Raw genomic sequence first — 13,641 nt, forward strand, 5'->3', positions numbered from 1 at the left:
TCAAACTACCAGACCTGAAGGTGGGGGGTGATGATCAAGGGAGTTTATAGGACAGATGGAAAGCTTGGGCTATTTTTGTGGCTGATATATAAAAAAGGAGACATGAAAACAGTTTATCATTAAAATATTTTTCTTCTTTAGAGTTAAAATTACAATATATACATGTACAGAGAGTCTTTTTTTTTTTTACAGTGAAAAGATGTGCCTCTTCTGCAAATATGGTAAAACCTTACGCTACTGTAGAAGAATTAACTTAGTTATTCAGTGCAGCTTTATGTTTCTCTTACCCAAACAAGCATCTAAGTGCTTATTTACTGTTGTACATTTATGTCGATATTGTTTCAAAACATTTTCAAAGTGCTTTTGCAGATATTTCGGTTCTCTTCATATATGTCCTCTCTACTGAAGGTTATTGTTGGCTTTCTTGACACCATATATTTATCGTATCATTTTTTCACTTATGTTTTTGACGAACATCTGTCCACTCCATTTTGGTGTTTTGTAGCGCCTGAGTCTTCTTCTCATCCACCTGTACGTAGTCCACTCTATATTCATCAGACAGAAAGGGTTTCTGCTAGACATATAGAGGAAGAGATAAGGAGACATTGATGTGGAAATGTTAAAAACATTTTCTAAATTAACTATTAATTTTACCTGTAAAATCTTTAAACTACTATTTAAACTATGCTCTTAAGTGTGCAAATTTCGAACCATTCATTTCTGTTTGCAAGTAATATTGTGCACAGCACCTCATTGTCACAATAGTAGAATTTTAGTATGGCCTACTTCAGTATGTGAGTAAGAGATTGAGAATGTAAGAATTATTTTCTCACTGCTCTCAAGGCTTTGCACTGATTTAGACTTTTGAATACTAATAATTAAATTCAGTAGAACTAATAGTAGGTTTTGATTGTAATGATATTCCCCTGCTGAATGTGAGATGGCTAAACTGATTTATTGATTTTTTATTTTACCAGAATAGATCTGCAATAGCCAAATTAACTTGTATAGTTAAGAACAATGAATAAATCTGTAAGTGTCCACAAAGTCTCCACTTGCACAGTGGGGTAAATACGTTCACTTCTTGGATGATTGAAAATCATCATATATTTTATTTTAAAATCTTTCATTTGTGTGATAAAAACATACCTTCTGCACAGGAGAAGGGGATGCAGAATCAAAATCCAGGGACAAATAGTCAAGATTTGAGTTCCTCGCCCATAGTTGAACTCCTCCCTACCAGAGAAAGAAACAAATAAAAATCTAACAAGTACAACATATGCATTGGAGCTGAAAGGCAACTTTAAGGGTAACTCAATATCAGCATATTGCTGACTGAATAGTGGCCTTATCACGCCTTTTTCATCTTTAACATTTTCAAATTAAGTTTAAATATGGGAAGTTACTAATGACAGAGATGCAACAGAACATAATTCTACAGTAGCAATGGTCTTACAGTTAAAATAATTGTATTCTTTTTTTAAATTTTCTCTAAAACTAACAAACAAAGAAAGATATTACTACATACAGGACAAACATCTGCCAAACAATGCAATATAATCAGATTTAAATTATGTGCAAGATTTTTTTATATTTGATATTTTTTCACTTATTTATATATGTTTACTATTTGCAGGGTCAGTTGTAAGTGAAAAGTTGAGTATATATTGAGTATATATTGAGTGAGACTACATGACAACAGGAGTTGAAAACGTGTGTTGCCTGAATACATTTCCATCACAACTACTTCCAATAATACATTATTTGTAATGTCTAGTTTTTAATTAAGACAGAAAATGAAATCTAGGTTTTCTTTATGTCATAATTGCCAGATTAGGTCCTACTGCACAATATCTTGTTCGCACAATGAATAAACAATGTACAATCTATTTGTTTTTAACAGAAATAAAAATGATAGAATTATTAAAATGTTACAAGTAAATGCATTTTTAACACTGTGAATAAAAAATTACCATTGCAGTGCAATTTGTGTCTTCATCTCTTGGACTGTCTCCATTCTGAAGCCTTTCAAGAGGTAAAGAATTACCTGATAAACTACAATTGAACAATAAAGTAGGAAGAATTAGCAACAGATAGCATTAGCAACAAACAGCTAGGTTTTTACAATCAGAAAGTTAGAAAGACAGAATATGTGATAAAACTATATTCATGTATATTCATGAAAATTCTCTTAAATTCACAAAAAACTAAAATTGCTCTCAGCTGCATATACAGTATGCGGATGGGGGTCTCACCATGACTCAATCATTGCTCTGCTCAAAGGAAGATGAGTGGGACATTCTGTGATTGTAGAAAGGCCCCTCAGGTCAAGAGGTGGAGGTCGCGCTGTGAACCAAGAAAGGACCAAATAACCCTTTTTGGTAATTGTCAATAATATTGTTATGAAGTAAAGATCATTTGAGAGAAAGCTGAGTGTTGCTAATATCCGCATGAATCCAGTGAATGATCATGTGAAAATGTAGCAAAGTCTGTTGGCCCTGTTTAAGGGTAATGAAATGCTACACAGTTTTCCACAAAAGGCCCAAATTATAACAGACCAAAGAAAGCTATTGTGAGTCTCACCTCTCCTCAAGCGAGGCTTTAGATGCCGGTGAACTGGAGGTGGTGTAAGATCTCCAAGTTGACAAATTAGTGGGCTGAGAGATGTGGGGGAGTCAGCATTGGAGTTTGTATTGCTGAAGCTGAATGTCCTGGGGCTCATGGGGATGTAACCATCACATTCAAAAGTGGTAACAGCAGGAGAAGGGGAAGCCATAGGGACATAAGACTCATCCTGGCTTTGAAAGTGTGTAGTATTTAAACAAGGCTGCTGAAAGACAAAGGTTTGTGTGTTCAGACAAGTGAACTATGCCGTTATTTTGGTGCATTTGTTACACCCATTAATGAGAAATGTATGTCCTTATAGCATCTTTCAAAATAGTCTGATGATGTGAGGTACTTGTACTACCACTTGGAGATGGGCCACATTTTTTTCCCTTTTCACGATGGAGCAGACACAAGTAGCAATATGCCAATTGATGTTTAAAGACATATATACTTCCATTTATTTTGAATTATTGGAGTCTATATGAAGCTTGTGCATATGGGCTCATTACCACAATGATTGTGATTTGTAAGCAAGAACCAGGCCTAGTGGTGTCTTTATAAATCTGACCAAAAACAAACTGACAAAAGCATATGTATATTTCTGTCTCTCCGTCTGCCATGAATCTACACAGAGGAAGTTACAGCACCTGGCCAATGACTAGTCTGACAAAAAAATAATATTTTTGTTTTGGCATTCCCCAGTAAAAACACAATTTTATGTTATATGCAGAACAGTTTACAAGTGCTGTGTTTAGGCTTTTTGCTAATGTAAGTTAGCAAGCTGCTGGTTCAAACATCTTTAATATTATGCAGACACAGAAGTTGTATTAATCTTTGTATGCATATTTCCCAAACTGTCAAACTATTCCTTTAGACGATAAATAAATTAAGAAATTCATTTTTAAAAGCATTTCTTCAAAAGGATCTTATGAAAATGTTTACTTTTTTGCAGTTGGTGACTTACCAAATTGAGACTCTGCCTTCTGTTTCTCATCAATCTGCTATCAGCATCTCCTAAAAAAGAAAAAAAAGTTGACTCACTTTCTCAAACTTTACACTTTACACAGTTATAAATGTCAATGCATTTGCTGCCCTATCATAATTTCACCAAGATCTCTTTCTATGCTTTCTGAGGACATACCTAGTCTGAAATGGTCCAAGCTTGACACAGATGTCCTCCGGCTAAATATTGCAGCATTGCTTGAGAAATGCTGTTCGCTCAGTGCTCTTTTAAAAACTCTTTCTTCACTTAGTTGCTCTGAAAGATGATTAGGCTTGGGTGGCAGTGGAGGAGGGGTTTGCTTGTCACTCATTGTCTCAAATGAAGTAGAAGAGAAAGGTTTGTCGAACTGAAAGACATTTGCGCCACAGTGATGCAGTGGAGAGGAAGAGGATGACGGTAAAACTATGGAGGTGCATGGAGCACTGAAAGGAGGGTTAGTCAAAATTCCATGGGGAAAAGAAGAAGGGCTGGGGCCACCATGAGACATGGAGGGTGAAGAAGAATCTGTGCAAAGAGGTAAGGTGACAATATCCTTGACAGCATCGTCTGATGACTTTTGCTCCAGAGAGATCTCAGAGTTTGAAAAGCTGTCATGTCTACAGATATGGAAGGAATGAAAGCATTGTATTTGTTAAACATGAACGATTATTTCATCTTGTGTTAACGTTTTTATTTTATTTTATTATATTACATTTTACATACCTCATAATGCCTAAACTCCCTGTCTCACACTGCGACAGAAAGAGGTAGTCCAGAGGATAGGTGGAACCTTGTTGGCTATTTACAGATGCACGGTCAGAGCTGTTAGGGGACAGCTGGAGGGATGTGGGGGTGTGAGGAAAGCCTTCTTCAGAGCTTTCTGTGGGAAACAATGAGAGTGTGTAATTTCTGAAATGATGCAACAAATATAGAATAAACAAACAAAAAAACTTTCATTCTGGCACTAAAGAACTAAAATTTGCGACTCATATATGGTACAATAAAAAACTTTATTATGAGGGTCGCACCATCAAAACCACATACAAGACACACTAATTGTTCTTTAATCTGTTCTGTTTAAAGTGAGAGAATTTAGAAGGAAAAAGCATATATTCTATATTTACAGTAGGGCATATGATGGTTGAGAAGAGATACTGTTTTGCAAGTCTAAGCATGAGTTTGTTGTGGGCTGCTTGAAAAAAGGTTTCTTAAGGTCAGCCTGTTACTTTTGGACAGATTACAGATACATGCAGGATTCTCCTAGTCTGCAAAAAAACCTACATTATAGTTTTACTGTAAAAGGAGCAGGTGAATTTCAAAAGAGAAAATAGATTTATGCAGGCACATGGAGAGTAGAAACATGTAAGCTCTGCCCCCGTTTTTTGTTTATATAGTCTTCAGACTTTTAGTCAGCCTGGCCCTTGTTCAGACATTTTTTTCATTCCATTTTATTCAAGGCCAGTGAGTCAAGGCTGTTCCTTTAAGGAGTTTGCATGTTCTCATCAAACTTTTGTTACAACTCTATAGACACTTGTGAGCTTGCAGAACAACCATTATTATCTGTTACGAGACGCCATCCTAAAAACCATTTGTGAGACCCATACTGCTTCCATCCTACATTTTGTGCAAACCCTAATTAAAGCAGCACCTGACAGTAAATTATCTGCTTAGTATGTGTGTGGCTCTAACAGTGTGTGGAATATCCTTCTGTGAGCATGTTTTATAGGCAGAGCAGCATATCAGCAACTTTGTGCCGTTGCTCTATCTCTTCTACACAGATGGCAACGTTCTAACAGAAAGTCTGCTCACAAATGATCATTCTAATTCTTTGTTTTAAGCGACAGTAAAGCAAATGTCAAAACAGCACCATCCTGGAAAATAAGAGTAACTGTAGGAAGAGAAATGGACACCATAAGAATAAATAGTAGGTCACAGGTCAGTTAGCCTTAATAATATAACCAAATATATCATCCTACAGAAGATAGCATCTGAGTCAGCCCCCAAAGCATCTTTACGGAAAAAAAAAAAAAAAAAAATCTAATTATTATCTGTTCTTTCGAATGTGACCTCAGCTCCCTGTTGATGGGCTGTAATATAGGCTACATGACAAAAAAGCAGCAGCAGGAGTAGCAGCAGCATTTTAACTGTATGAAACATGTTTAAGGCATTTTATACACTTACAACACGTATTTATGATACAATATGAGGTCATGTTTTGTCTTCCAGTCATGGAACCAGGCCTGCTTGACAAGAACATTAATCTAAAATATGTGCAAGATCTGAAGGTAAAATGTTTTTATATGTCAAATGTTAATATATAATAATGCAACATTTGCGTGTGATGGTGGTTGCTGTTGCAGATGCTGTCGAAAGAGGAGCAGATAAGAAATGGTTTTAACCACAATGTGATGAAAAGTGATTGTGTGGGTTTGGGAGCTCAGTTACAGAGAAATTTATCAGCGTGTTTTAAATGGCCACCTAAATGCAAAATTTCATATTAGGAATTTTAGTGTCAACATACACGAAACCGAGTGATGCAGTGCTGTGAATGCAATTTAAAGTGTTAAATCTAAACTAAAAAATAAATCTTTGCTGCTCTTCTGTTTTTCTTCAATTTCAGTGATATTTCTTTGAAATGTTGAAACTTTTTTACAGACACATAAAAATATTTCATCCAGTGATAAAAGATGGAAAATAGAAGAATTTGCCAAACTACAGTTTTGGTTTTCATGTTATTTTGTTAAATCAAAAAGACAACTCCAGGGGTTGCACATTAAAATGTAGGTGTTGGCCATGATATCATGCTACAAAAATGTGATAACACTGTTGCCCATAAAGTTGAAAGTTGGAATTTTGTTATCAGGCACATTCCTCTTTTTTGCAAAGGCTAATTGTGGTTTAATTTTCACTGTGATATATTTGGAAGACATTGTTCAATAAAGTTTTATCAAAAATAATTTACATTGTTACAATAATTTCAGCATGCACAACTTTCTACATACCTGTCTTAACAGCAGATTTACAAGTCTTTAGGGCCTTTAAAAGTAAATTATCAGTAAACTGCTCTATTATGTTTGAAGCCTGATTGTGTTTGATGCATTTACCAAAAACAAAGCACAAAACGAACTGTTTGTTTTGACGCTAATAAGATGTCTCCAGTGTGGAGATGACATCAGTTTCTTCATGACCACAAAGGTGAATCATTCTGACAACTTTCTTTCAGAACAAAAACCATCTCGCCCAGTGCAACTTCAACACAAAGTTTCACAGTGAGCAGAATCCGGTCTTCCTGTGGTCTTACCTGCATCCTCTAGGTTCCCAAACTGGCAAATCTGACTGATGCTACTGATCCAGCTGTTCATCTCCTCCTCGGTATTTGCCACCAGGTAAAAAATGCGAGATGAGGTCTTCACCACAAAGAGGTGCTTCCCATTGAAGTCTCGCTTTATCCTGAGTTGTCCATTCAGCATTTCGACCTCACACTCTTTCAGGTCAATAGTGCGGATAGGCTTTTTGGAGTTCTTACTTTGATAGTATTCCAGCACATCAGGATTACCACTCATGCGACCTCTCCGAAGCACGAACCATCGTCTCCTCCATGCCTGCAGGATAAATAAACATTTTATCATGGAGTTATTCCTATACTACACTGTAAATTCATTTTAAGCACAGTACTGCAAATTCTAGCAACTACACCCCATTCCACATTTGTATTAGTCATGACAAGTCATGGGAATTAGATCACAGGAACAGCTAACTTAGCAACTTTAAACTGAGTTTTGTACTTTTGATATGGTCACTAAGCAGAACCGCAACTCTAATTTCCCAGAAGTGAAGAGAAGAGGAAGTTCACTGTATTTAGAAGAAAATGTCTAACACAACGAAAGAGATATTTATACAGTGCATGGTCACTGCATTATTCTGACAACTTACTGGAAACTCATTATTGGAACTGTTTTACTGTCACAGTTTTACTTAGTAATATGTGATGCCTGAGATGTCACTAAATAAAAGATTGTAGTGACCCAGGCCATGAATGCATCAAATGTAAATATTTAAAACAATTAGTAACGATTAAATTAATTTAAAGCTGAAGCTGGGCGTATAGATGTAAATGTCACTTTCACACTTGGTTTTGTGGTTTTATGCACATGTTCAGAGCAAAGCAACTCCTTATATTTTGGTTATGTGAAACTTTAAACATAACCCTTTTGTCTGTGTGTGGGTAATCGTCTCCAGCACAAGTCAGTTGGTAATTTATGTGTACATACCAGGAAATGGTTAGAAACATCACACTTACTGCCAACAACACCACTAAGTTTAAGAGGAAACCGTAACTAGACAGATGGCAATTTGATCTAGATCTTTTGAATACTGGAAAATTGTGAGGACCAATTTAAATTTTCTCTTTTAGATAAAGACACTTCCAGTATATACAGAGCAAATTGAGAAAGTTGTCACCTATCTATCCTATCACTGAAGTGAATATCCAGTGTTTTTGATCTTTTAATGAAAGCTCCAGTGGGGTTCATATTTTTAATACAGAACATATACAATACAAAAACACTGATTTCTAACAAAACTCACAAAAAACAAGGTTTGGTAAAGAATATGTGAACTTTTTGGTCTGCTTACAAGCTTTTTCAAGGTCTTACTATGTAGATCCAGTCATCATGTGATCTAAGTAAAGAATTTTGGTTACATGAAAACAAGAGCCAAGTGCCATGAAAAACGGAGCTCTATCCACTAAAGAAATTTTTTAATTTTTAAGGACAAGTAAGGAACTTTCATTCTGAGGTTTCAAGAATTTTAAACATAATAGACCTTTCTCCACAACTGACAGTTTGGAAAAGCACAGTAGTTACTAGTGTAATATGATTATTGAACTGGTTCAAATGTTCCAGACAAGCTTGGGAGTTTGACAGTGAGGCAGTACTTTTTAAATATTTCTCTTTTTCTGGAAATCTGTCTTTTATTGAAATGATAGAAAGGACAGGCACAAGGGACCTTAAAACGCATTTCCTCAAATGTAGCAGTGAAATAAGTGTAAAGTGTAAAATAAATTACAAAACAATGTGGAAACAACACACCTCTCTAGCTGCGAATAAACTGGGTATGTCCAAGTGCATATCTTGTCAAATATACAGACTTTCATAGTAACAGCCAACCTTCATAGCACACTGTGCTATAGGTGACTGTTAATTGTATATTTATCAAGACAGAAAGTAGAAATTCAATGTTGACACAAAATGAGACAGCAAGTTGTTTCAAGGAACTAAAAGAAAACTAAGGAACTGGAGTTAAAGATAACAACACCACTACTAAACAAACACCTTTGTGATCTCAGACACAGCATTTATTAACATCATAAACCACCAAGATGAATTTGAATAGCATGTGTCCGTGTCTGACATTTGAATATTGCAGCAGATAGTGTACCTGCTCTTACAGTCTGAAAACCATGTATTTACTTTGTTCTCAGGCATTAGCAGGATTTGCATAGTGTGCTAAAATAAGTTTCTATTTCCCGCCCCAAACCCCGAACCCCATCAACACACATGCACATCTCTACCCACCCTTTCCCTGCAGTGGTGTTGATAAATGACCCTCCTCCACCTCTATTCTTACAGAGGAAGTGCAAACAGCCATCACAAAGATGGACTATTTCTGCTTGTCACCAAGTCTGAAGTGTCTGACTGCCGCTGACATTGCTTCCCATGTTTCACAATACACATGCTCATCCCACAAACACACACACATACACACACACACACACACATACAACACACAAAGCGGCTGAGTGGCCAGCCCAGCATTATCACATGACCCCAACATCCACAAAACAGTGAACGCTGTATACTCTCCATGTAAGCAATTATGTATACTTGATGTACAAGTAATTTCCATGTCTGTCTGAAATACATGTGCAGCTTGTGACACATGGTCATACTACGTTGTTGTTGTTAACTAGGAAGAGCCTCTACAGGCCAAAACACAACAGCAAGTTATTGTAGAAATGAGGAAGAAAATATGAAAGCAGTTGAATTACAGCTCAGTTTATCAAAAACAAAAAGGGTTTCAGCGTGTTGCTAAATCCTCATTCCACACAAACCAAAGCACAGCAGCTTAACCTGGCATTCCTATTGCTGACAGGTATATAAACAAGTGTCCGGTTTGTGTGTTGCTACTCACAAATCTCTTAAGTTTCTTCTCTGGGGGGGATTTGATGAGCCAGCCGGTGCAGACCACATCCCCAGCACTCATCTTGACTGCAGAGCGTGTCGTCCTCACGGCTGTTGCTGCTGCTGCTGCTGCTGCTGGTGCTCCTGCGGCTGCTGCTGTGAAACTGAGAGCACTGCGAGCATATCCTGTGTTCTGGTATTCAGCCCAGCCACTCCAAAAGGAGGAAGTCAAGAAACGGATAACACTGACAGAGAGAGAGAGAGAGAGAGAGAGAGAGAGAGAGACAGACAGAAAAAGGGAGTAAAAAGTGAGCAATATGTGTTTATTTTCGCAAGTGCTTGAGACAAGTGGATGGAGCTGATGGTCCCTAGAGGAAGAAAAGCCCATAACGAGGTTTGACAGCTTTGAGGATCGAGTTGTATTGACCTCTTGCAGCACACATACAGTAGCAGCCAGATCACATGCTGTTCATGTTTACTATGCCATTTTGCTGTTGTAGACTAATATTTGTTTTGTTTGTCCAGTGTGGTTTGTGAACTCTGAAGAAACAAGAAGTGGTTATCCTACGACAATGCCAGTCCTGAGGCACACATAATTGTAATAGTAGAGGTTTTTGCGTCAGTTTGATTTTCTCCTAGTGCTCAGTCCTTGCCAATGGTTAGTATTGTAAAACCATTTAAGCTAAATAGGATACTTAAAAAACAACTAAAACTACCAACCAGGTAAACGACCTTGGACTTATGTTACATTGCCACATAACAAGTAGTGTAATTCAGACGTGCCTATTATGTAACAATTCGTCGCTACCAACAGCATGTGCAAAAGCCACATACACAAGATAATCCTGCAATTATTATTTTGCAGAGAAATCTTTCCACACGAACTCAGGGCACATCTGTGAGGAACCATTAAATGCACTCTTCTGTTGAGAGGGATCGATATCTGAAATTCATTATGGATAATGAATAGGATAATTTTAAACAAATGTTGAAATACCTTTTAAAGAGGGATCAATCATACAGTCATAAATGATAGTGCCTATCCTTGAGGTTTATTGTTTTTAATTATTGTTTTTAAATACTGATGGCAAAGCAAGTTAATCATAGAAGTAATAGTACCAGTGGTTATCAAAATTAAGTCCCTAGTTTCTATGAGATGCTGTGACTAATATGATTATTAGTCACTTCATCAAAACAATATTAGGACATCAGCCACATGATGATGAAATAAACAAAAACAACAAAGCAACACAGTGGCTCATTCACCATGAAATCACCTTTCTTCCTGTTTAACTTTTTTGACCAAACAAGCAATGACATCCAACTAATAATAATCCACATCTAATGCTCAATTCAAATTTCTTTTCTGGAGGGAAGCACAAATGATCATTGTTAAAAATGATCTTTTAAAAATTCTTTCATAGATAATAAACTAACTTTTGAGGCCCCTCGCAAAAGACAACATATGAGCACTGTGCTTTAAATTCCAGTCAAAAAGTAAACAGTTACCGCTTTATGTATTTCCTCAGTAACCAGCAGATGGCGACATAGTGGTTTAGTTAGGATATTATGTAATCTACTGTATCATCAGGTAAGTACCATACCTCAGTATCACGTCTTAGTTGAAACACAATAAAGCTTTGTGTATGCAACTTACATTTCACCCACATATGTTAACCTAAATGTACATTAGAACATAGTACACTGCTTGAATAATCCATGGATATTATGTAGATATATAGGCTATAAGATGTGAACAAGCACAGGCCAGCAGCATTCTTTCTTGCCCTACTTTTTTATTTGGTGTGTAGTGACGGACTCAGGCTCCCTGATGGGCAGAAGCAAAGAATAAATAAATCTAAAGGGGACCCATAATTACAGAACAACCATGTGTGTTTGCATTATGCATGGACTAGTTTTTCAGCAACACTTTCAGACAGGATGTTCCTAATTTTAGCAATGTTCTGTAGGTGGTTATAGAGATGTGTCTTATATGCAAGTTAGGGGAAAAATCCTGGTCAAAAATAAGTCTGAGGTTCATGCAGTAGTACTGGAGTTATGCCATCTAGAGTAACGATATGGTTGGACAGCATAATTGTGAGATTTTTGGCCCAAATACTATGACTTCAGTTTTGTCTGAGTTTACATAGAAGTAGTGAACTTATTGGACATCCAGGCCTTTATGTCTTGTAGCCCTGCTTGAAATTTGATCAATTGATTTTTTTAATCTGGTTCCTTGGATAGATATAGCTAGGTATCACCAGCGTAGCAATGGAAATGTATCGAGTGATTTTTAATAATATTGCCTAAAGCAGGCATATATAAAGTAAGAAGTATTGGTCCTAACACAGAGTCTTGTGGAACTCCATAACTAACCATTGTGTGCATGGAGGATTCATCAAAAACACAAAAAAATTGGAAGTTATGTGATAAATAAAATTTAAACCAACCTAGTGCAGTTCCTTTAATCCCAATTACATGTTCCAGTAGTTCCATGTAGTAAAATTTTGTGGTCAGTGGTGTTGAATTCAGCACTAAGGTCTAACATAACTAGTATAGAGACGAGCCCATTATCTAAAGCCAAGAGAAGATCGGTGATGATTTTTATCAGTGCTGTTTCTGTACTATGATGAACTCTAACTCCCCACTGAAAGTCTTCAAACAAATTATTCATGTACAGGTGTTCACATAATTACTTTGCAACTACTTTTTTCTGGGATTTTAGAAATAAAGGGGAGATTGGATATTGGTCAGTAATTTGCTAAAACAGTAGAAGTTTAATTACAGCTATCTTATCTGCCTGTGGTACATAGTGTGTTTCTAAAGATAGATTGATGATATCTAATACAAACATATCTATTAAGGGTAAAGCTTCCTTGAGCAGTCCAGTTAGAATAGGGTCTTGCAGAAAGGTTGATGGCTGAGATGAGGTAATTGTTGAAGTTGGCTCAGTGATATCTATGGGTAAAAGCAGTCTAAGAGGGATCAGGGTCTTATTGAGGATTCTAGCACTGTTGTACATGAAGATATATCTATTATAATATTTGGGAGGAGGATCTGGTGAATTCTTTCTCTAATAGATACAATCTTATTCATAAAGAAAATCGTGAAGTCATTGCTGCTCAGAGTTAAGGGAATACTAAGCTCAAAAGAATTATGGCCCTTAGTCAGCCTGGCTACAGTGCTTATTGTTCTCTATTAGTGATGAATAGTATGCTGTTTTGGTGTTACAGAGGACTTTTTTGTACATTTTTAAACTGGTTTTCCAGGCTAAACGGGATTCTTCTAAAGTAGAAACTCTACTGTAGGGGAATAGTAGAGAGCACTTGAGCATTATTTGTCTGTCTTTCTGGACTGCCCCACCTTGAGTCTACCTATGCGTGTGTTTTAATGACATATGTTTAATAAATTTGGGGTTTCTCCTAATAGGGCAGCACAGTTGTTGAGTGGTTAGGACTGTTGTCTCAAACCTAGAACGTGAAGTTCTGTGTGGAGTTTGCAGGTTCTCCAGTTTCCTCCCACAGTCAAAAGACATGGATGTTTGGTTAATTAGTGACTGTAAATTGGATGATGGTTCGATGAATATGTTCTATATATTTAAGTATATTTTCATAAATTATTAAACATGCTTACACTGTCATATTGTGGAGTATTCTTTTCTGTTACCTTCCTCCCCATGATGTCAGGCTCTTTATCAATACTGCCTTCAAAGCATCTCTTGACTAGGTTACTATATATATTAAATAAATTCTAGATGGCTCCATTTCATCTGCAAAAATCTACGAAAAATGTAAAAAACAAGATCCTGGTTTACGGGAATTTTCAAAGAGCCTTGAAAGACAGAGCTCAAACAGCAACCAGGGGATGTAA

At 36.6% G+C, this 13,641-nt stretch overlaps 1 protein-coding gene across 4 annotated transcripts; it reads right to left on the minus strand.

Moving 5' to 3' along the window:
- Positions 1–357: 357 nt before the first annotated feature.
- On the minus strand, positions 358–9,946 carry gab3 (GRB2 associated binding protein 3). Of its 4 annotated transcripts, none has more exons than XM_067491498.1 (10): positions 9,782–9,946; positions 6,891–7,191; positions 4,313–4,469; positions 3,749–4,206; positions 3,572–3,621; positions 2,584–2,827; positions 2,256–2,346; positions 1,974–2,055; positions 1,150–1,236; positions 358–571 (listed from the first exon to the last, which is right to left on the minus strand). In XM_067491498.1, exons 1-10 carry the CDS (start codon positions 9,851–9,853, stop codon positions 455–457), a joined length of 1,659 nt encoding a protein of 552 aa, XP_067347599.1. In that variant the 5' UTR covers positions 9,854–9,946; the 3' UTR covers positions 358–454. The 4 variants fall into 4 exon arrangements, with proteins under 4 accessions (XP_067347599.1, XP_067347598.1, XP_067347596.1 ...); XM_067491497.1 differs by having other exon boundaries at positions 358–574; XM_067491495.1 differs by having other exon boundaries at positions 358–574; positions 2,584–2,830.
- Between the last annotated feature and the right edge of the window lie 3,695 nt (positions 9,947–13,641).

Source organism: Channa argus, chromosome 22 (genome assembly GCF_033026475.1).
Source record: "Channa argus isolate prfri chromosome 22, Channa argus male v1.0, whole genome shotgun sequence".
NCBI classification, from domain to species: domain Eukaryota; kingdom Metazoa; phylum Chordata; class Actinopteri; order Anabantiformes; family Channidae; genus Channa; species Channa argus.

Coding starts and splice junctions, on each gene's coding strand:
- gab3 (XM_067491495.1), bottom strand. CDS start 9,853: ATGAGTGCTGGGGATGTGGTCTGCACCGGCTGGCTCATCAAATCCCCC. Junction 4,470..6,890: donor TGGGAACCTAGAGGATGCAG/GTAAGACCACAG, acceptor TGTTTCCCACAG/AAAGCTCTGAAGAAGGCTTT. Junction 2,831..3,571: donor GAAGGCAGAGTCTCAATTTG/GTAAGTCACCAA, acceptor TTTGTCTTTCAG/CAGCCTTGTTTAAATACTAC.